This window comes from Raphanus sativus, chromosome 4 (assembly GCF_000801105.2).
Source record: "Raphanus sativus cultivar WK10039 chromosome 4, ASM80110v3, whole genome shotgun sequence".
In the NCBI taxonomy this organism is placed as follows: Eukaryota; Viridiplantae; Streptophyta; class Magnoliopsida; order Brassicales; family Brassicaceae; genus Raphanus; species Raphanus sativus.
In genome coordinates, this window is record NC_079514.1 from 17342621 (window position 1) to 17366402 (window position 23782).

A 23782-nucleotide genomic window follows, 5' to 3' on the forward strand; every position below is an offset into this window, starting at 1 on the left:
ATGGATAGATTTGTCGAGATTACCCTTCTTACAAAGTGATCTTCCTGTAATATAGAGTGTAGGAAAGTATAATTAAAAATTTCAATATCTACCTAAGTACAAGAAGATTTAGAAAAGATATAAGAACTGATTTATATCTAACCAAAATACATGAATATCCATATGACTATGTGTGTTTTATTTTATATATTTTAATTTGTAATCTAGTTGTAATATTTTTTGTTTGCAGTATTAATTATTTGGGATAATTTGCTCAAAAGCAAAGGAAAACATCGAAACTAAATAAATGCCAAAAATAGTAAAACAAGGAAATGGCTTAATTACGTGGATATATGGATTTGTGGAGACTACCCTTCTTACAAAGAGATCTTCATGTAATCATATATATAATGGGGGACTTTTCTCTCTTCTAAGAGTGTCCACATCAACATATTTTAAAGACTGTGGGCCCCACGTTCGGTTTGATTTTGTGATTTATTTTCGCGTGATGTTCGGTTTGGTTTGGTGATTTATTTCTCGCATTTCTTCGCCTCTTCCACTTTGACGACTCCGCTGATCTTTCAGTCCAGAGACAATGAAGTCTTCTCTCACCTCTTTGGTTCCCCTATCGTGTTCAACGTATTTCTTAATTTCGCTAACAAACGTGATTGTCATTTAACCTAAATACGCTGTATATCTCTCTGTTTCCTCCACCTCAAATCTAAAAATTGGAGAAAGTTGAGAATTGGATGAACCTTTACAAAAACTCTCAGTTAATCTCCTTTATCAACCGTAGAAAAAATCCTTATGTTGTCAAGAGGCTGATGACTAACTATATGCTTCAGTACGATGAAAAGCATCAGAAGGTACAAACTTTTTCAAAACCCAACAAAATTCGATTCTTTACTCTTTAATTAAATCTTATATTCCCTATTGATCTTTTTTTTTCTTCTGTTTGCTAATGTCTTGTGGTGGTGGCTTTGTCTCGCTGCAATTGATTATTTTCTCACCATTCACCTCCGGTCACAGCCTTCCTATCGGCCCTTCCCGAGAATCATCACCGCCGCTGTGGAGACAAAACCTGGTATTATTCCTATTCAATCAAAATAAGCTTTAATCGATGAGGAGATCTGAACATTTATAAAATAAAAAGCTCGATGTTCATTTTGTGTATAGTTCCAGCAGATCTGAAAGGAGAAAGACAAGCAGTAAGACACAAAGCAAGGATCTACCACAACCAACAGAGACCAAAGTCCGCCGTGAAGGCGGTGTGGGTCGGGTGGAACTGGAGTGTTCTTGCCAGGCAGTCATGGTACTGCTATAAGTCAAGCAAGAAATCAGGTTAGAGCCAGCCAGTAGTTTCATATTAATTTAGCACTATCACTTCTTTTTTTTTCATATCAAAATCCATTATAAGTTTATGTTTTGATTTTTGTAAACTAGATGTGGTTTAAAAGAAGGTTACAGATGTGGTCATTGAAGCCATGAATGGACTTCCAACGTTCGCCACGAGTCAAGATGGACCGGCTGAGATGATCATTGATGATATCTCTGGTTTCCACATTTATCCCAACCATGGTGCTGAATCTGTTTCCAGGATTGGAGATATCTTCAGCAAGTGTAGTACATATGGTTTGTATTGGATACTATCTCTAAGGCTGGTCCAAACGTATCTATGAGTGGTAAGTAAACTTCAATTCTAAAATGCAGTCTTCTTGCCTCAGGTTTTCTAATGAGGTCTAAGCATGGTCACATATTCGTCTGGCCAAGCAAATGGCAACTGTCATCTTAACATTTGCTTATTAATAAGTTTTTATTGTCTTTTGCAGCTACACATGGAAGATCTATGCAGAGAAGTTACTGAAAATGGGAAGCATATATGGATTTTGGAGCCAAGCGAATGAATTCAGAAGAAAGCTAAGCAGTACATTGACATGCTTTACAATCTCCAGTTCAAACATTGGCAAGTTTCTTTTTTTTAATTAATTATCATCTGAAGATTTACTATTGATGATATCTACAAAACTAACCTTTATTATCGGAGTGCTTTCTTATAGACCAAGAAAGTGACTATCCCGGAAGATAAAGCTCTACCAAGATTGGCTTAACTATGTCGCTTCCTTCCCAAGAAACCAACATCTCTTGGAGGAGGGGAAGTAGGCAGACAGAAGTCACAAAAACGCAACCAAAGAGTAGAGGTGATCAAGAACAAAATGAGGTAAAAGAGGGGTTGCTTGAAGCTGAAGCATCAGAGAGGATGAAAGTTTTAAAGACTTCTGAAGCAACACAGAGGCTAGAGAAGATGAAGATAGCGTACAGACAACAACGGAACCAAGGAGCTTCGCCAATTAGGAACTTGTTTTGATCAGTAGTGGTTTCTCTCTACATCTGTTCCATTTTTAAGCAGAGGTTCTTTGGAACTTACTCTGTTCAAAATGATTAAGAATTGAAACAAAAAGCTGTAAATTCGCAATGAATGATATTAGTATATTACCATTGATGCAAATTAATAAAAAAACTTTGTGAATTATGATTTTTAGTATAATGTTTTTGCTTACCAGTCACCAGATTTGACAACTTTAAATAACACATGTTCGTACTCTCTGCAAATATTGATTATGATATTTTTTGAAGATATATTTGAATTAATTTCTTAAGATAACAAATAAAGCGATGAATCAGTCCATATGATAATAATTTGAGATAGCTATATGGAGCAAACGAATGCAGAGACTGTATGTGAAGTTTCACTTTTGTTCTAGGTCCCAGAATAAATGTGGTAAGGTGAGAAACTTTATATCAATGCTTTAAGACCGATAGGTCCCAGAATAAATGTGGTAAGGTGAGAAACTTTATATCAATGCTTTAAGACCGATAGCGATTATAAATAGCATCTTCCAAGCAAAGCTTTAGATTGAACAGTTATTTCTTCCCCTCTAAAAAACATCCGCCTTCCAACACTATATACTTTGTTTAGTCTAACACACCTGGTGATTTACAGGGATTTCCACATTAGTTTCATAAAAACCTTGCTGGTTTTGGCTTTGAAGTTAGAACCAATGTTCGTTCTAGCTATAAGCGTTAATCCTAAAATCGTTAGAGGTGTGTATTTTGTTTAAAATCTTGATCTGCGGCTTTCGTATTAGGTATGTTTAATTGATGCATCTCTTATTAAAATGAGCTCTACTTGATCGTTCAGTCCTCTCTTTTCCTCACATTTCACACTACACTTCTACTTGATCCACCAAACAACACGTCATATGTTTTTGCATTCATCAACAAGACATGAAACTTTAATTTTAAAACTACAACACAAGTATTTTTTCAACGCCTCCGCGTTTGCGCGGGGCTTCGCCCCTAGTATATAGTGTAGGCAAGTACAATTAAAATAGTAAAACAGGGAAATGGCTTAATTACCATCTCCTCATGCCTGTCGCACGGTGTCTGACCTTCGGTGTGTACCTTTGGCTGAATCACTTGTTCTCCATTCAATCCGTGCAAGCCAAAAATATATTAAATAAGGGTCAGTGAGTTAACCGGCTAATATAATTTTTGGCAGGATATTGTGGAACTTACATCGTCTGTGAATAATGTTGTTTGGTTTGGGAGTATGGTATCGTCGTGATGAATGTGGGAGTCCATTTTCTCAGATATGTCGTACGATGCCTGACCCTTCAGTGTGTACACCTGACTGAATCTCTTGTCCTCCGTTCAGGCCCTGCAAAGTGATGAATGTGTACAAGTCAGTGAATTATCCGGTTAATATAATATTTTTGGGGTTAGTGGAAAGCTTACATCTGACAGTAAATGATGTTGTTTGGTTTGTGAAATGGATAGCTTCGGCAATGATAATATTTTTGGCAGATTCAGTTCGAATACCTACATGGTATAGCTTCTTGGAGATGATAATTCAACTAAAACGTCCGGAGAAAGAGGGCTTCTCAGCAATCTCAACAAGCTTCCCGAACGGTGAGCCTGTGATGGTATCTACTTCTTCAGGATCGAGAGTGTTGAGTATTTGTCTAATTGCATGGAGTTTGTGGTATGGTGTTGCCCTAATTCCGAGTGGTTCATGGCCTACCGCGAATATCCGATCAGGAATCCGGAGAGGTGGAGCTGAGCGTTCGTCTCCTTCCATTTTGTGACTAGATTTGCAGAAACTAGGGTTACGCAATGAATTTTGATGATATTGAAAAGTGAGAGATAGATGATACTAGTTGAATAATGGGATATCTCTTTCTGGAGAAGAGGAAGATTTGGGAAATCTACTAGGATCCCTTTTGATTTTAGGACTGGCAAAATCTAGAGCTAATTACTTCACATTTTTATCTGGATTTTGTATTCTCACGCCGAATGAGACAATATATGGATAACAGAGTCTAAGAAATTTATAAACATTGATGGAAAAGTTGTATTTTGGTAGAGTGTTAAATAATGTATAAGTCTTGGGAAAATGGTCATTTCATACCCAACATATCGCAGTATGTTCAATTCATATCCAACTTATACCAGTGCAAAAATATGCCTCAACTTTCAAAAAATTCAAATAACATACCTATTGTTTGTCTTTTTGGCAAGATCATATACCAGTCGCCACATTACCTTCCATATCATTTAATTTTGCTTACATGGATGATACGTCAGCTAATTTGCTAACGAGCATGCCACATGTACAATTTTTAAAAAAGAAAAATAAAACAAAATAGTCGTTTTATAAAACTATTTTATAGAAAATGTAAATTTATAAATTCTTATATTTAGTAAAATTATTAAAAATTATCAAAATAGTCAGTTCTATTTTATAACACATCCTAGGATCCATACTGGTATTTTTGTAAATATAGATTGGGATCATATAAACACATCGGATTCGGGTCAGTTTTATATCACATCCTAGAACCAATAAAGTAATTACATATATCTTTCGGATTTGGGTATATCGGATCGGTTCGGATACCCGAAGTAAAATCTAAAATTTAAAATAAAATTATAAGAAATATATACTCATGAAGCAACAATAGCATTGAATTTGAATCTTACAACACATATATAACTCTTATAAAGACGGTATTGTAATATGATCAGAAAATTTACAAATATATCTCTTATATAACATTAAAGTTTTATTATTTAATTAATATTTTGTTAATTTTACTAAATAATATAAATATAAAATTTTACATTTAAAAAATAATAATTTTACTAAATAATCGAAAGTTGTGGGAAGAGGCACAACTTTCGAACATACAAAAACCAACACAAACTGTGACGATAGAAACACTACCGTCAATTCCAGGGCGATGGTGCTTTATAGATGACTCATGGAAAGAAGATGATCGATATTCTGGTCAAGGTTGGTATAGTACTTTAGAAGGTTTTGAGGGATTGTTGTGGGCACGAAATGTCCGCGCTATTAATTCTCCTCTACATGCAGAGGTGGAAGCGTTAGTCTAGTCAATGGAATGTTTTCAATTGGTGAAGATGGTTTCAGAACCAGAAAAATGACCAGCTTTTACAAGTTATTTGGAAGATATTAAGTCACTGAAAGGAAGTTTTAGAATTTCGGAGATCATCTATGTACCATGGACGAAAAACATTAAGGCGGACAGTTTTGCACGCAGTGGTAGGAAGTAGCCGTCTTTTGTTGTTCACATTGATGCGGAAGCTTCAGTTTGGTTTTCAGAGTCTAGATGAGTCTGTTTATGTTGATGACAAAAAAAACATTATTTTTATAGAAAATTATTTTGGTTTTTTAGAAAATTTTCTTTTGTACACGTAGCATCTTCGTCAATTAAAATTAACTGACGTAGCATCCACGTCAACAAAATTGGATGATGTGGAAGTTGATGTGGCGACCGGTGTATGATTTCGCCAAAAAAATAAACAGTATGTATGTTATTTGAAATTTTTGAAAGTTTAGGTATGTTTTTGCACTATGTTATAAGTTAGATATGAATTGAACATATTACGATATGTTAGGTATGAAATGATCGTTTTTCTTTCATCCCTATAAATCTTTGGTACATATCTTAATTTCCCTAATTATTTTGTAATCTTTAGTAATATTAAATTTTCAATTTTCAAATTTAGAGTTTAAAATGTTAATTTCAATTACTAATAAGAATTCAATCTTATGTTTTAGAAAAGAGGTTTTTGGATGTAACTATTTTCTATGTTTGCATGTATTGTAAAAGTAATATTTATTTTTGGTTTTTTATAAAATTTTAGATAAATATGATATTTTTCTAAATTTTGATGAAATTTAAGTATTACAGTTTTTTCTTAAATACTTGAATTTTATCTGAACCTCTTACAGATCCGAAAATTACATATATTTTATCATATTCTAGAAAGAGTTGATTCGAAACCAACAAATTTTCCAAATACCTAACTGAATCTAAATAGGGGAATTTTCAAAAATACCACTTTGAAAGTACCATTATTCATCTTTACCACCACTAAGTACCGACAAAAATTATATACCGACAAAAAATGCTGAGAACGTAACAAAACGAGATTTCTGTCTAATTCAAGCATCTTCCGATTTTTTTTTTTTTTTTGTAAAAAACATCTTCCGAATTTTCGCTATAAAAAAAACCATTAAGTCCGAATTAAAAGTGCCAAGTAAAGACTCATCCCATCAATAACATCGTTCACGTGTCAGCTTTATCTCACAGCTAGCCTATTCTTGCTACATCACCAGTAAACTCCTATGACGTGTCTCCCCAAGCTGTCCACATTGCATCTCTTTCATGCAAACAATGACACCAACACACCTACATCCCACAAATATAAAACCAAGACGAAAAGATGCACAAAAAAATTGTAATATACAGATCAAATGGCGTCGAGCGATGAGCTTCCGGGACCGTATCCGGGACGTGATGGAGGAAACATACCTCCGGGAGATCCGACTACGATGAAGACGATGATGATTGACAAAGGAGCTTCGATGCTTCAATCTTTGAAACCAATCAAACAGATGAGTCTTCATATGTGTTCCTTTGCTTGTTACGGTCACGATCCTAGCCGTCAAATCGAAGTCCATTTCTATGTTCATCGAGTCAACGAAGACTTTCTTCAGTGTGCTGTTTACGACTGCGACTCCGCTAAAACCCACCTCATCGGTCCGTATCATAGTCTACATGATATACTATATTAATATTTTTCTCTAATGTTTTCGTAATAAAAATTTTCATTTTGAAGACACAGTTGCACGTTCATTTGAACCATTCCATATGCATGCGATATTATGTCTGAATAGGCATGACGTATATTATCCGAAACAAGAATTTGAAGAGATGCATGGTTTGCATAATTTAGAGACATGCATGCACATAACTTTGTAAGAGAGATTTCTTATTATGATTATGATCGTGATTTTTTTATGTATTTGTTGTAACTAAATCTCGCAGGGATCGAGTATATTGTGTCCGAGAGGTTATTTGAGAGCCTTTCCTCGGAAGAGCAGAAGCTTTGGCATTCTCATGACTATGAGGTTAACTTCTCTATATGTTTAAATTATACAACTCACTTTATATGATTATTGACGTAGACTGAGATGTTAATTCATGTAAAAGCTTGACTTTATTATTTGGTATTGTAGATCCAGACAGGTCTTCTAGTAACTCCAAGGGTACCTGAGCTTGTAGCTAAGCCAGAACTTCAAAATATTGCCAAAACTTATGGCAAGTTTTGGTGCACTTGGCAGACCGACCGTGGTAAGTGGTAACTAGTTAGCTCTTTGTATTCTTGAGTCAACGTTTTCCTTGTACAAGAAATCGTCGTTTTGACAAATATAGAGTCTATATATCTAGTAGAAATCTGTTGATTAGATTATATATTTACAAATCGTGCTCTTAATGATCTTCTTTTGTTCGGGTAAATGCAGGGGATAAATTGCCACTTGGTGCGCCAGCACTAATGATGTCACCACAAGACGTGAACATGGGGAAGATCAAGCCAGGTTTATTGAAGAAACGAGACGACGAGTACGGTATCTCGACGGAATCTTTGAAGACATCTCGAGCTGATATTGTAGGATTGGAGATGAAGAACCCGATGGCTGATTACTGGGTTCATCATGGAAAAGGGTTAGCTGTCGATATAATCGAGACGGATATGAAGAAGTGTGCTCCGTTCCCGTAATAAAAGTTGGTGTTTAACGAACAATAATATATAGTGTTCGTATGTACTACGTGAACCGTTTAGTATATAATGTAAGTTATAAAAAATGATGTGTTATGCTAGTATAAGCATTACTACATCATTGTGTGGCTTGTTTGTTTGTTTTCTTCGTGTCATTTTCTTTTGCCTGAGCAACTATAAGCTTCGTAAGTATATAAAATACCGGTTCAACATAACTAAGTGTTTGTTTATATGGATAAAGAATATAAACTAAACAGATTTAGAAAAGACCCAGAAAATAGTAACTTGATAAAGCATGCTACTGCTACAGACGAGTATTAAGGAAAAAAAAAACTTTATACAATTATAATTTTACAGTTTTGGGCTAGTGTTAATCACTATCGATATTCAAAGGGTTATATGTAAACATTACGTTCAATCCTCCAAGCAAATCCCATGAAAACAAGTATTGACATTACCAGTATGAGGAATTCCATGATCAGACCCAAAACCTTTTTGGCTCATACGGTACGCATATTCTGCGATAAAGTAGCTGGATCAGACCCAACTAAATAGTAGTATTTATACATACATATGTATTTTTAGAAACTATTGTTGAGAATTCCGTTAAAAATGTTATTAAGACCATCTCTAAGTATTTTACTATTTTCATATCTAAAATAGAAATTGAGATATACTCTAATGTATTCTTCTAGCAATTTCTAAAGATAGAGTATAAAATAGAGGAATTCTACATCTCTACGGTAAAGAAAGAAATGAAATTGAGTTGGAGTAATTTTACCTATAAATGTTATTATAGAAATGAAAATATCAATGAGTTGGAAATGCTCTAAAGAGTTAAACTAGCTCTAAATCGATAAGCTATAAGAGAATATAGTAAGAGAAAATATGCTCTCAAGCGCGCTCTCATATGCATCTGCTCAGACCTTCTTTTCTCCATGGATTCAAATTTTGAATCTCTTGCCATTACCTCATGAGCTTCTACTTCCCTAAAGATCTCTCTTTCTAAAGTTGAATTTGCTTCTCTGCTCAAGGTCTGGGTATCTTGCTTTGAAGATCTCAATCCGCTCAGATTCATAAGTTTTTACATATGTGGTGACGAGCTTACGTGGTGTCCATAGCAACATCTTCTGTTTGTTTTAATGCTGGAGTAGTGGTGCTCTGAAGAGTTTTAAAAGTCACTACATACTCTACAATTTTATCATCCACACCAACTCTAACCATAACTTCATTTTTCAGAATCAATACCATGACTACAATAACCCACAACCAAAACCCTGGCGACACCACCCAATCATCAGCTATTCACAAAGCCTCGTACCAAATGATCACTGACTGTAACTTTTTTTCTTTTAACCACAACCTTGATCACAACGCTTTTAATCCTGACTACACCAACTTTGACCATAATCTCACTTTTCACAACCAAAACTCTGACCACACCACCCACCGATATGCTATCAACAAATCTTCCGACCACATGATCACCCACCCTAACCTTTTTTCTCTCAACCACAATCCTGACCACAACCCCGTTAACTTTGACCCCACCAACACTGACCATAACCTCTCTTCTTAAGTCTCTCCTTTTCATTAGTATTAAGAGTATTTTTGTCTGAAAAATGACTTTCCCTTCCAAAAGTACACCTCCAGCTCAGGGTATGCCAACATGTTAAAAATACTTCCTACAGTATCTTAAAGTGCAATGCTCTCTTGATATTATATTATTACCAAATGTGTTAAATCGTTATAGATTTCTATCATTGTCCATCCTCTTTTGTAGTACATCATATTGTTGATTTTAGCGTCTTGTTTGGTTTCACTTTCTTAAGTTTAAACACATTATTTGAAATGAAAGAATCAAATTTATAATAGAGTGAAAAAGAAAGAAGAAGATGAAGCTCTAACTCCAAACATTACATAAACACTTATCACATCACACACAAAGTTGAGTGGGGATCGGTGATTCATGCAATATGCACCTGCAAAGGGAAAGTTAAGTGGGCATTGGCGATTGAGCTGGAGAGATTTTTTACTTGTTATCAATATTCTTCCAAGTTGGATCAAGCTGCAGACAATGCCATAAAAGAGAAGATCTCATCGTTGATTTCTCAGAATGCTGGATTTCTATGCACTTTCCTTGTGGCATGAATGTGGGGTACAAGGGCATTTTCACACGGCTCTTAGGGTTGGGACAGGACTGGGTTGGGATACAACACCTTCGTCGTATACAATGCAAAGAGAACCTCTAAGGAGCACATCCACTTTCTTTCTACCGGTTACAGCTGCTCGGATGATGTATTTTTCTCGAAGATCTAGAGTAGGAAGCACACAAAGTAACACGGCCTTTATTTTATTTTGTGGAGGAGTATGGCCAATCAGAAGTAGCTGTAGTTACTAATTTTAATGTCTTTATTTGTTATTTTTCAGAAAAAGAGAAACCGAACAACTATTATACACCTAAAAAAAATATCTTTATAATCAAACACACATTTTGAAATTGTAGATTCATTAGAAATAATGAAACTAAATTAGAAAATGAAATAATCAAATTTATAATAGAAAGAAAAATATAAAAGATAAAACTGTAGCTCAAAATCCTTACATAAACACTTATCACATCACACACATAACTTTCTCTTCATGAGTCCAAACTCAGTTACCATTATAAAAACACTTATACAAGCAAAACAACAAGTTTCTTATCTTTCTTGTCACTCTCAACTTAGAGAGTTGCTAGCTGCTGAATATCATAAGGATGAGCATCAGAAGCAGCTTCTCGCTTAAACGATCTTGTTCCGATGATAACATTAGCAGCTTCACCAGGATGAAACGCATCCCAAAACACATACTCATTCCTATTCAAACATGGAGCTTGACCAGGAAGACAAGTTATCTGTCCATTGTTCCTCCCAACTCCACAACACCCTGCATTTGTCACTGTAAACCCTACAAACACAAACAAACAATTTTAGCAAATTATCGTGAAAAGAGAATGTTACTATACTTTGATAACAGTTTTGAAGACTGGTTTTAATACCGTAGCGAGCAGGGTTTGTAACGATGTCTTGGAAGATGCCGTATGCGTTGATGTAAGTGAACTTAGCATCAGGAGTGTTTTGGTTAAAGTTGTCGACCATTGATATGAGCTTGCTGTTGAAGATTCTGTTCGCAGAGTTGATCCTTTCGTCACATGTTCTCCCATCTCTACTGTTCTGAGCTAGCTCGTTCGGGCTGCAGCCAATAGCTCCGACTCCTATTAACGCAAACTTCCTTGCTCCATTGTTATACAATATCTGCTCCATCACAAACAAACAAACATCGAATACTTCAGCATCACTCAGAGAAAAAAAAAACATAAGAAGCAGAGAGTGTTTACAAACCCGGAGTTGCTCGGTGTAACGGGCGATGAGATCGTCGCTAAAGGATTCAGGAGAGAACTGGTTACCGGTAGAGTAGAAAGTGGGCATGAAATAGTTGTTGAGGTAATCGTTACTGCCTAAGCCGATAGAGTAAATGCATTTGCTGAGGTAACTGGAGGCTTGGTTCTCATCACCGAGTATGTTCACTACTTGTGACACTGTGTTCACGTGATTTGCTACCTGACCTGCAAACGCTATTCTACCTCCCTGAAAATCCGAAAACAACACAAGGTAAAAACTCTAGAACAAGATGTTTCTTCGCTCATGACCGAATTACACACAAATCTTGTAATATTTTAAACCGAAATTGGTTTAGAAGCCGATTGGTTCAATATTTGATCGAAGTAAACCGATATAACGTTTACGTGACTTAACCGAACCAAATATGCCAAAAATTTATTGTTAGATACAAATCTATGTATATTAAAAATCTTAATATAGATTAATTGAGACCAAAGTATGGAACTAATCAAAATTCTAGTGAAACATGATTTGAAGTACTTTTATCCAAAAACAAACCAAAAACTACATCTTAAACCAAACCAAAAATTCAATTCAAATTATGTCATAAATTAAAAATAAACAGAAATAACGGATCCAAACCAAACTAACCAAAAGCTAGTCTCGTATTGAAATACAAGTTATAAAGTACCAATTGTCTGCCTGTTTCTTCTCGGATTCCGGCAGCAGCAGAAGCATAGTTGACTCCACGGAGGATGTCTTCTCCTCTCGCCGCTGCATATGGTGTAATGTAGTCGTCGAAACCCAAAAGCTCAGCTACCCAAAACGATACAGAGCAAGTTAGCTTCTTTTTGTGTGTGTTTGAAGAGAGAGAGAAACAGAGGAAATGAAAATGTTGTTAGTTAGTTTGGCTTACTGATAACATCGACAGTAGTTTTGCCGTTGCTAAACCGACCGGTTGGACCAAAAGAGAAATCAATACCATAAGGAAAGTAATTGGCTCTAGCTAGTGAATTAAGCTGATTATTATTGCCATTATCAACCAAAGAGTCACCAAATATAAAGTAACACGGTGCAATTGGATCACTAGCAACCATGTTAATGGCCACAGCAACCATAATCATCATCATTAAACACATTCTCGCCATCTCTCTCTAAGAACAAAACTCTACCAAAAGGGGAGGAAAGAGAGATGGTTTGGTATTGTGAAGAACGGAAAATGGGTTTATATAATATAGTTTGAAGAATATGGAGAGAATGCGAAAATGTTATTTTATAAAGTTTTTAACGGTTGAGGAAGCATTAAATCCACGCGGCGATGATGTTTGGATGTGTAAATGTAAAAAGAAGAGTAAATGAATGTGTGTTTATATTTGTGAAATAATTCAGTGTGTGGTGGTACCACGATCTAAAGACACAACGAAAGATGGTGGAGGAGAGTTATTACCCTCTGTCGATGCTGTTTAAATTTTCTTTACTGTGACCAACTTGCAACGTGTACCGGTTCGATTTTAATGCTGTGCTTTGGAGTTTGAGCTATTGACTTCTCTAAAAGTCTTGATACAAAACTTGTCACGACATGAAAACTGAAGACACTTGTGTTCAACTAACACTAGGATCAACTCTTCTTCTGTTCCTAGGTTCAACTAACACTAGGACCAACATTTAAAGACTAGCCTTTTGCAACTTGGAGGGGTTAACTCCATCCGCTCGCTGGCACTGCAAAGGGGTTGTTGGTTCTCTCTTATGCTCCCGGTTCAAACCACCTATAAAGTCTGGAACCCCAGTGATTTAGTCACTAACCACTAGACAATGGCCTCTGTAAACAAAAGTACTCGGCTTATCTTTGCTTGCCTTATTCTAGCACAATGCATGTGGAAAAAAAAAAAGCAAAACGACTAATTCTTGAAAACAAGATGGCATAAGTGTAACGAACATGGCAACATGAAATGAAGGTCGCGTGTTCGATGCACGCTCACCGCAATTACGTTTTTTAGCAAAAAAGAAAAAACATGAAATGAAGGTCCACACATGGTCCCTCTTTCTCAACAACACTCAAAACTAACGGCTGAGATCAACCTGACGTGGTCGAATCAACGGTTAAAGGAGGATATGCCATGTGTTAGGACGGAAGTAAACATTAAATGAAAGAGACAGAGAGTGAGTTCCATGTCATGATGATGTAGATGATTATCATAACATGACCATAAGAACTAAATGTGAGTAGTTGAAAGTAATAAATTCTCAGTTGTTCTGCTTGGCAGTGTTTCTTAAAAAGCAAAATCTACTTCGGGACCCAATACAATTTATCAAACCAAGATTCAAACTTTCTGATTCAAGCAGCTACACCCAGAAGGATTTAATAAGACGAGGGAAAGAGAAATCTGATAAGTTTTGGTACTATAGAAGTTGATGATGACGTTCATCAATAGATTTGGTTATGACAGAGCAAATTAGTTATAAAAAGCAAACATGATCAAACAAAGAAATATCACTGAGTTTTCAGATCTATTCCACCATTCACCAACCACATGGTTGCTGTATTTATGAACTCTACAATACTCATAGCGTCAAAAATCCAGCAATGGGAGCCATAAAACACTGAGAATTTTCAGTTGTTTTATCAATAAAATATTCACTCACTATGAAATGGAGCGAAATAACCAATCAAATGATATGTTGGATACCTACAATGGCTCTAGATGTCGATAGACTTTGTGTTTTTCAAACATCTTTCTAACGACCTCGACATTTTAAGTAATATAAAATGAACTACATTGATGAAACTATAATGGAGACAAACCTTGAGTTACTAGTCTAAGAATCACTTACACACTACAAACGAACAAACCGTGGGTTCAAGTCTACGAATCTCTTTAGCTTTTCTAGCACAAAATGGATTTGGCGAATTTCCTAGAAGATTTTGACTAATGACTACGTTTATACAACATGCCAAACAAAGTCACATTCCATGGAAAACATAATGGAAAGAACTCAACAAGGCTAAGGATTCAAAGCAGAAAAACAACGTATAATCTACTTAGTACTCATTTACAATAAAAAGAAGAGACGTACATGAAAACTCTTCATTTTTGTAGCTATAACTCATCATCTGAGGAACGGCTTTGAGAAGAAAAGTATTGTAGAGCCATGTCTTTCGCAATCTGAAGCAAACTCTTAACATCGCTACTTCCCACTTCAAGACAGTCTTGTAATAACTCCCCATCAACTACTTCAGCTTGCACCATCTCCCAAAACTCCCTCAATGCACCCTACCCAATCATTATTACACAACTTTTATGTAATTGAAATACAAAATAACTAACTATCTGTTACGATTAAAGTATCATTCTTTGAATCCGTACCGATTTACCAAAGATTCTAAGGAGACGACGAAGCAACTGCTTGGAGACGCGAAGGGCTTTGCCATAACTCCTCGCAACGGAGCTCGCTTTTTCAGCACTCGATTCAGCACGATTGAACTCTGTAACTAAACTCATAAGCTCGTTGAGATCACCGATCGCACCGTACATCTCACCGTAGTCAATCCCTCCCTTTCTCCAAGCGTAATTCCACATGTAATCCCACCCAACAGACCACGCTCTGCTCAGGAACCCTATCCCTAGCCCACGATCGATCTCCTCGGCCATTGCTCGTGCGCGAGACGATCCCAACGCGTCTCCACGGGAAGCGCGTAGGTTCGACACGCGGAGGAGGAGGGATCGTGAGGTTGAGATTAGGGTTTTGTACTGCGAGAAGGAGGAGAATGGGAAGGAGAAGGCGTTTGCGAAAATGGGTGATGAGGATGAGATTGTGAGAACGAGGAATAGAACGGAGAAGAGCTTGATCGTCGCCGGAGAAGAGTTTATTCCGGCCATCGAATTCAGTTTTTGACTTTAAGTCAAAATGTCACCGTCGAGAGATGAAAAGGTGACTTGAGGAAGTCGTGGATCTCGTTGACAAAAAAAAAAAGATCTCGTCCCGGTTTGACTTGATTTTACCGGTTCGATTTAGTTACGATCCGGTTCAGAATATATTACGCGATTCAATTCGAATGATTATCTTGTCCCATACTCGCTTTATTTATTTATTTTTGTCGGCTAAATTCTTTGATTTATAATTTGGCAATGTTTACTAGAGTCTGGAGAAAGAATACGAGTCATGTGTATACCATGCTAATGATTTTTTTTTTTGGAGCGTTGGTTTGCTTTTCTGATTATGAGATGGGTCAAGCGTGCTAGTGACTTGTGCGTGGGCTTACTCTCTTTCATTTTCCTTTTACGGGGATGGGAGTTGTCGTTGGATGAGTCGAACCATTATAATAAAGAGAAAATTAGAAAAAAAGAGACACTTTCAATTTAGATCTGTTTCAATAAGATTTTTAGAGGATTATTTAGGTAAATAAAATTTACATTCCTTTTAATACCAATTATACCCTTTAATTAATCAAATTGTTTTTAACTAAAAATTATAATATTTTGATTTAAATTTTTATTAAAAAGAAAAAAAAAATATAAACAGAAAAAAATCCACATAAAAGATAAAACACTTAAAAAGAATTACTTTTGCTGTCTCTGCTCCTAACCTCACCGTATTGCTCAAGAAACTGCCCCAGGATATAAAAGTGAGTTTTTCAATTCTGAGATTCGAGTTAGATCCAAAGCAGTTTCGAGTAATTTACCTGTTTGCAGAGCCAGATGAACAACCCACCGGCTAGAATCCCAGTAACAACCCAAAATTCTATAACTATTGTTATCATTGACCACAAATCTAGAGTAAACACAACACATATCAGTGAATTATTTGAGTTCTACAGTGAAATTTTGGTAAAAAGATGTCAAAATCCATGAATAAAATGATAAACACAGTTGGTGGCTTTTTTTTTTGTTACAGAGGACGTAGGGAAGAAGATGAAAGCAAGATTACAAATATATCCTTTATTAAAACCAGATATAAAGTTGTATATGTATAAAGGAAACGTGAATCATGTATAGTCTAGTGGCTAGCAGGTACAGTTTAGTTTTGAGTAACCTGGGTTCGAGTGAAGGAAATAGCAATTTTGATAATTTTTGACCTGGAAAAAAAAGATATATACGAAATTTAGGATATACTTTGTGTAAATTCACAATTTTTTTAGGAAACATCTATAACCGAAAATGAAAGTTTCTATATTTTTCGGATTTGGATAGAATACGTATCTTACCTCACCCAGAATACGGTACAACACGTAGGAAGCTTATTATTCCTTAGACGTCACATAAGTTAAAAGGCAGAGGATTCTATGACACAACAACTACGTAAGGTACAACATAGAGTTGAAGCTATATACCGTTATATAGCTGCAGGTAGATTGAAGACATGTTGCTAGATTGTAACGTAACAAATTCTAACTCAGATATAAGGTAGAAGAAAGTTTAGTTTACGGTATATACCCAGGATAGATCTATGTATAAGACCTAGTATATGATTTCTAGATAAAGTAGACTACCAGAATGTGTATTCTAACCTAGGTTAGAAGACAAAATAAAATATGATTTTTTATTTAAAAAAAAATTAAAATATATAAATTGTCGTACCTATATTTCCAATAGTTGTCATATTTTTTTACATTTTTAAAATTATTTTTACTATTTTTTCCATAAACAAAGAGTAAAACATGTTTAGAATTGACAAAAATATCAGAAGTCCTAAATTGACAAACAAAAATTCAAAATGTCTATTTTTTCCAATTCTCAGAGATACATATTTGATCAAACCAAATAACAATCACATAGATACATATTTAATCGAGAAATTTACATGGCAGGTCACTTTATGAATTCTAATATCATTTTAGATCACTTTATACTACCAACACACTTTCTTTAACTTTTTCCATTACTTCCTAACCAAAACAAAACTACATCATAATTAGTAGGACCTACTTCTCTTTCATCTCTCTTTCTCTTTCTCTTTCATTTTTCTTTCTCTTTCTCAGATTTTTTCTGCATCTTTTCACAATTGATTTTGTAAACCCAAAAATCAGTAGTCATGCAAATCCTCAAAAACTCCCATTGCAACCAATTATCAACCCATGGCGAATCCGAGTTTTCAGCAAACAATTGCTCCCTTTTGGTCAACTTGGTGGTCAATTGCCCAGAAAAAGCTTATTTTTTTTTTAAAATGATGAAAAAGCTTCCATTTTGGTGATTTTTGGCTAAAAATCAAGTTCAATATAAGTTTCATCGTTCTAATGATACATTTCGTTTGAGTTTTTGATGAAATCCGATGAAACTTGAACAAAAGTTGCTTTCAAAAAAGAAAACTTTTAAAAAAATTTAGGTTAGTGAAGAAGATGAAATTAAAAATGGTGGCTGCCCACAAGACGTACAATATGAAGTTGGTGTATACATGTACATTGTAATGAAATTCGTACACTATTATATTATGGTATTGTGTAGCTAGTTGTGATGGTGTGCACAAAAATGTAATTGAATGTTTTGAAATGTAAATATTGTGTTGAATTTTACCTCCTAGATGCAGCGATGCGGGATGCAGTATAGTGTGTGTTTACTAATTGGTGTGTACACCTTTTTGTATCCATATGTACACCAATATCACTTACCGTGTACAAGCACCTGATCGTTTTGTCATCGAATATTTTACATATTATTATCATGGATAAACCAAGTTTCTTACTTCTTGGATTGTGCACATGTGTACAATCATGTATATGTACAACTAGGAATGTGTACATATGTGATGTGTACATAATACTAGAAGAATATTTTGACATGTACATGTTGTGTTTGTTGATATAGGAGGAATGAGCTAATAATGCAAAAATATCTCGGATTGAATTTATTTTAAATGTCAGCGACTTATCACTAGTGTATGACACTAAGATGTTTTTTTGATATTTTCTGGTATGTAACGTGAAGTAGCAGCAATGACCGTTGATTGTAAATAAAACTAATCGTGTTTGAAATATTTTTTTTTTGTATAAGGAAATGGTGACATATATATAGTTGTACACGAGATTGGGTGTACAACTGGATGTGTTCGATAGTGTTGTACACATTTCATTAATGATGTTAAATTACGAAAATAACCTCGTCTTCCTCCTTGGCTACTGTTGACCAGAAATCCTAATCAATGCCTCTCTCGCCTATTTTTCACGATTTTTTACATTCTCTGCTTGTTTTTTGATGTATTTTGTCTAGATCTCGTAGATTTCAATCTTAATTCACGATTGTGTATTTAAAATTTTGACTTTTTTTTTGTTTTCTGATTTGTGGAACGTTGTTCGTAAGAAGAACAGAGAGACAAAGCATCAGCTCTAAGAGAAGGATTTCACAGTGTAGAACTGGCGGTGAGGGAACCCGGAGCTTTACAAAGGGAATCGGCGTCTTGGTTTTTAAGCAAATAAGAGAGGGGGACGAAATAAAAAAATGCATAGAAGTCATCAGACATAGAGAATCTAGGACTTGCTATGGTCGTGGAGATGGTTGAGAGTCAAATTTTGAATCAATGGTGGAAAAAAATAGAATCCAAGAAAAACTGTTAATTTAATATTTTAATGGTAAATAAGAAGAAAAGAAAAGAAATAGAATAGGGACCACCATAGTTATGTTTTAGTTGGAAATCTAACGAAAGTAAGCAAATAGTTAAGAAAAAAGTATCTATCTAGAACAAAGTAACCCATGATGCTATTATAAAGTGCAAAAATGACCCAAGATGTAATTTTTTCTATTTAATCAAACCAAATAATAAACACACATACATGTAACATGGGTGGGTCGAAGGTGTGTTTTTTTTTACAAGAAGAACCCTTGTTTATTTGTTGGACGACACACAAAACGATACAACACAAAGTGATTAAGATTACCATACACCAGAGACAGACTCTTTCAACCATATAGTTTCAGTCTCTAGCTAGGCTTCACTAACCTGAAACCAGAAAACGACGCTCATACTTACGTCGAACGGAATATTCTGATTTACAATTTGTACTTCAACACGATATTTACCCTGAGGCATTGGAAAAAGAGAAAGAAGATATCATCAGAAAACCATACCAATTGGCTTGAAAATACAGGGACATGGATTTTTTTGTTTTGTTTTGATGATGAGAGCAATTATGAAACTCGTCTTTAAGTTGGTGTTAATGTAAAGAAAAACTTACAGCTTCCATCTTGTACCTCCAGTATGGGTGAGGAATAGCAAGCTCAAAGGTGCCAGGTACAATTGGGCAGTTCTTCGTACTATCACAGAGTCTGTAACCAAATCTCGAAGACTTAGGAATTAGCTCTGATCCTCCCTCGAAAGTCATTCTTGCTGATACCGTTGAAGAAGATGAGATATTTTTGGCTGCTCAGACCAAATTTATTTATCAATATATATATATATATATATATATATATATATATATATATATTGGAAAAAGTTGTGTTGAAACTTAAAAATCATCAAAACAAACTTACGTGTATTAACGGTTATCCTAAAGACTGGATTATCGTTAACAGTAACTTTAAATGGAAAGATCTCGACTTTACGCACACTGACACTATTAGTTGTAGGAATGTTCATGAATTCCGGCAAAGCTGAAATGAAACAAGGATAATACAAAAAAAATGGGGTAGAAGTTTTAACACATGAGACATTAATAACTGATAATAGTGGTGAAGTTTTAATATTAAAATGCGGTGACGTATAACCACTAGATAAAATTTTAGTCCGCCGCTATATTCAGGAGACTAAATTCAAAGGCAAATCCTTTGCAAATTTGTCCCAGAAAAACTTGCGTCACTCGCATATCTTTTGCAGCTTTTCCATGGACTTGCAAAAACAAAAAACATTGTTACACTCTCTAGCTAGCTTAACTAACCATTGGCATGAAAACTGAAAGAGGCACAGAATCCTTCTATCGGTGAATCCCCGTTGTCAATTAAGAATTGAAGAATATATTCTCCCTGAGATATTAAAGAGAGACAGAAGGGTGTCGCGTTAGATCATCAGGAAACCGTAGCCAATTGGTTTGAATATCGACTATGGATAATTGGATATGTATTGAGGATAAAAACGATTATGATATATTCATTTAAAGCTAGTGTTAGTGCATATATGTACAGAAAACTTACTGATAGGTGATTACCGTCTGGGTCGTTTATGTTATCTAAAGTAAGCACAAAGGGCCCAGGCTCAATAGGACATTTTGTTACATCACAGCTGTAGTAAATGTTAATCCATAACATATTAATGCTGCCTCTACGTCTAAAAATCAACTCAAACCCCTTCCCTGTGAGGTTTTCGGCTGCCCACACCAAAGATATTTATCAAGAAAAGTATTAAAATTTTTGGAAAAGTTGAAACATACGGTAATTAAAATCATCAAAATAACGAAAAGAGATTTACATACATGAAACCCGGTTATCTTAAATACTGGTGGTTTATCTTGAAATTTAAGCGGATACGGAATTATCTCCACTTTACTGACGTTGCCGGTACGGCCCTTATAGAAAAACTCGTCCGGGCAGTTGTCGAATTCGATGGCGGTGCCCAAAGCAGCTGGTAAAAGAAAGAGGGAAACAAAGAGAAGAAGTAAAGGCTGGGCGTGAGGTATCGCCATGGATTTTTTAGCGTCTGTATATTTAGTAGAGTACGTGTTCTGCTTACATGCATGCCTTCTAATTTATAGGCAGCTGGATTATATGATTTGCTATATAAATAAAATGGTATCACATTCACGATAGGACTTTATTCTACATTGCCACACTTACTCCCATGTGTATTCTCTCTTGCCCCACTTCATAAATCATTTAATTTTCTTTTTCTTTTAAATACAGAAATATTAGTAAATACTAAACTACCCTTAACAATACTACAAAACTACAGTTAAACCTAATCTAATCCTCTAGCCTAATCAGAGTATTTCCTTCTCTCCTCTTCCACTTAGATTCACTACGTCTTTCTCCACATCTCTCCCTTTTTTTTTGCTGAAAATCCAAATTGATGAAATCACTTTGTCCTTTTTTCTTCTCGTTGTTCGAAATCATTCTGAAATCAAGTGCTATGAATCACACTTCTTACAGAAACCTTCGATTTCATCTATAACAGAAGCCTTCTATTCCATCTTCTTCATTCTAAAAAAATCTGGGTATCTTTTTCGTTCTTCTTCTCTTTCTTTTGAATTCTATGCTCATTTGTAATGTGGGTTCGAAAATAATGGATAGAAATATGTGTGTGGATGCTTAAATTCGTGAGATTGAATTAATGAGTGAATGTTTGAATTTTAACATATGTGTTTGGTAACCACTTGATATCTTTCGCTGATATCTTGTTATCTTTTTTTTTATGTTTGTGTTTTATTGAACATATGTGATGAACGGATTCAGAAGATTCAGACTATCAAGATGATGGAAGGTATCTTCATTTGTGCTGCTCCTCACTGTCTCAGGTCTTTCCTCAAGAAACCTGACTTTGAATCCCATGTCCATCACCTCCACGCCTCCCTTTTACTACCCGATGCTCCTCTTGATAAAGAAGATGGCAACGACTCTGACCTTCAGACCACAAAGCACCAATCTTCTACTTCTTCTGACTCCACACTCATGAGAGGTCCCTTAAGATCCCACCAGCAGCAGCAGCCTCTTCCGTTACTACACAGGTCACCTTCCTTGTCAAAGCCACTCTCTCGATTTGGGAGTTACCCTGCAGATAACAACGATAACTCTCGTCCTCCCGGTTTCGAAACCGCTAGTCCTAAACCGGGAATCCGGTTCCCTGACTACCCTCTACCTATGAATATGATGCAACCACCGCCCACCATGCCCATTCCCAACAATCGTTTGCCTCAGCAGTTTAGCTTTCCGCCTTATCCAACAACTGATGGATCGTCTCAGCAATTCTACAATGGTGCACCTTTTGAGATGACAAGACCTGAAGACAGAACAAGGTTCTGCGCTCGGGTATCAGCAGCAGCAGCAGCCTGCGCCAACGATGAATCTGAGTTTCCAAGGATCTTATCATCCTCAGTCCTCGTGGAATCCTGGTATGGAACCGCCTCAACATGTTAACATGGGTAGAGACGCTCAAGGTTTCGGGTGGCAACAAGACAACCGTGATGACTTTGGGCAGGAGTAGTAACTATTAAGACTTGTTTCAACTCTTCTTCTTCTTGTATGTACTGTTTAAAACTATTTGTCTGAAAGTTTCAAAAAGTGGCTCTCTAATGCTTCTATCTTTAGAACCAATGTCTCTCTTCTTGATCAGTGTGAATCTGATTTTGGGTTTTAAGGTTTTTGAAAATGCTATGTGTTGTATGATTGTCTTTGCATCAGGTTTGGACCAATATAGTATAAGGCAGTCTGAGTTTTAAGAAAACACATTTGTACTACTAGGTTTATTAGGTATTACTAAGACAAAAACATTTTCAATACTTTATTAAAAAAAAATGACATATGTCTAAAACGTGTAACACATTGTCGACATTTTGTAAAAAAAACCTATGACATATGTCTAAAACGTGTTGATAGACAAAAATGTTTGAATATTAAAATAATATTAATTTTACTCTTAGTAGTACTCAAGCTAGTAGTAATATTTCATTCTTCATAGTAATAATTTTGCAAATTACAACATTTTTTAGTAATACAACCTCAAGAAATTAAATTTAATAGTAATACCAATATGTTTAGACAATTATAAACTGTATATAACACATTGGCAGAAAAAAGTTTCAGAAATTATGTATTTTCTGAAATTCAGCCTATTATGGCATTCCCATCAAGACATTAGTATGGAAGTAGAAGGATGTTTTATATGGAAATCAGAAAATTTCTACCAACTTGAGAATTTAAGAGTATTTTACGTCTAAGTTGGCAAATAAACACATATATGAACATATTATCACGTAATATATGAGCTACATCTTCTAAAAATATATAATAAGCAAAAAATATAAACTTCTTAGAAATATGTATAACACATAGTAGTCTAAGGTAATACAAGATAGTACAAAGTAGTCCTAGTAGTGCTAGTAGTCCATGTACACATTTATATAAATAAAAATATAATATCAAATCTTCAAATTTATATAAAATAATGTATATCTTTCAGCTTCAATAAAAATGTAATTTTGATATTTTTCACAAGATTAAAATGATGTGAATGCATTCATGATCTTAATAAATACATCTATTTAATCAAAAGGTTGTAAGACAGATAAATTATTTATAAAATAAAAACAGTTTGTAAATAATGTTAAAGTTAAAATATAGTTAAATGAACATGAA

The 23782-nt window shown here is 35.1% G+C and overlaps 5 protein-coding genes, 1 long non-coding RNA gene and 1 pseudogene across 7 annotated transcripts; 3 read left to right on the forward strand and 4 right to left on the reverse strand.

Annotated features, from left to right (window-relative positions):
• The first annotated feature begins 520 nt into the window (after nucleotides 1-520).
• On the forward strand, nucleotides 521-1947 carry LOC130494374 (uncharacterized). The gene is made up of 5 exons (XM_057007657.1): nucleotides 521-845; nucleotides 1009-1063; nucleotides 1156-1320; nucleotides 1423-1661; nucleotides 1809-1947. Exons 1-4 carry the CDS (start codon nucleotides 729-731, stop codon nucleotides 1431-1433), a joined length of 348 nt encoding a protein of 115 aa, XP_056863637.1. The 5' UTR covers nucleotides 521-728; the 3' UTR covers nucleotides 1434-1661; nucleotides 1809-1947.
• LOC130510940 (uncharacterized) lies at nucleotides 868-4400 on the reverse strand. Of its 2 annotated transcripts, none has more exons than XR_008944724.1 (3): nucleotides 3775-4400; nucleotides 3397-3697; nucleotides 868-1072 (listed from the first exon to the last, which is right to left on the reverse strand). It is a non-coding gene; the product is annotated as an uncharacterized LOC130510940 (long non-coding RNA). The 2 variants fall into 2 exon arrangements; XR_008944723.1 differs by lacking the exon at nucleotides 868-1072 and adding an exon at nucleotides 2266-2405.
• Nucleotides 4401-6798: 2398 nt separating this feature from the next.
• Nucleotides 6799-8342, forward strand: LOC108853336 (oil body-associated protein 2A). Its single transcript, XM_018626758.2, has 4 exons — nucleotides 6799-7106; nucleotides 7395-7477; nucleotides 7586-7700; nucleotides 7871-8342. Exons 1-4 carry the CDS (start codon nucleotides 6821-6823, stop codon nucleotides 8125-8127), a joined length of 741 nt encoding a protein of 246 aa, XP_018482260.1. The 5' UTR covers nucleotides 6799-6820; the 3' UTR covers nucleotides 8128-8342.
• Nucleotides 8343-10619: 2277 nt separating this feature from the next.
• LOC108848882 (GDSL esterase/lipase At5g45670) lies at nucleotides 10620-12753 on the reverse strand. Its single transcript, XM_018622334.2, has 5 exons — nucleotides 12427-12753; nucleotides 12202-12326; nucleotides 11511-11756; nucleotides 11168-11423; nucleotides 10620-11076 (listed from the first exon to the last, which is right to left on the reverse strand). The coding sequence occupies exons 1-5, from the start codon at nucleotides 12656-12658 to the stop codon at nucleotides 10853-10855; spliced, it is 1083 nt and encodes a 360-aa protein (XP_018477836.1). The 5' UTR covers nucleotides 12659-12753; the 3' UTR covers nucleotides 10620-10852.
• Nucleotides 12754-14397: 1644 nt separating this feature from the next.
• Nucleotides 14398-15490, reverse strand: LOC108848883 (uncharacterized). The gene is made up of 2 exons (XM_018622335.2): nucleotides 14876-15490; nucleotides 14398-14782 (listed from the first exon to the last, which is right to left on the reverse strand). Exons 1-2 carry the CDS (start codon nucleotides 15386-15388, stop codon nucleotides 14609-14611), a joined length of 687 nt encoding a protein of 228 aa, XP_018477837.2. The 5' UTR covers nucleotides 15389-15490; the 3' UTR covers nucleotides 14398-14608.
• Nucleotides 15491-19223: 3733 nt separating this feature from the next.
• Nucleotides 19224-20799, reverse strand: LOC130510795 (uncharacterized). The gene is made up of 5 exons (XM_057007451.1): nucleotides 20630-20799; nucleotides 20377-20461; nucleotides 19973-20092; nucleotides 19675-19859; nucleotides 19224-19520 (listed from the first exon to the last, which is right to left on the reverse strand). Exons 1-5 carry the CDS (start codon nucleotides 20741-20743, stop codon nucleotides 19425-19427), a joined length of 600 nt encoding a protein of 199 aa, XP_056863431.1. The 5' UTR covers nucleotides 20744-20799; the 3' UTR covers nucleotides 19224-19424.
• Nucleotides 20800-21841: 1042 nt separating this feature from the next.
• Nucleotides 21842-22813, forward strand: LOC108836971 (E3 ubiquitin-protein ligase HAKAI homolog; annotated as a pseudogene).
• Nucleotides 22814-23782: the final 969 nt, after the last annotated feature.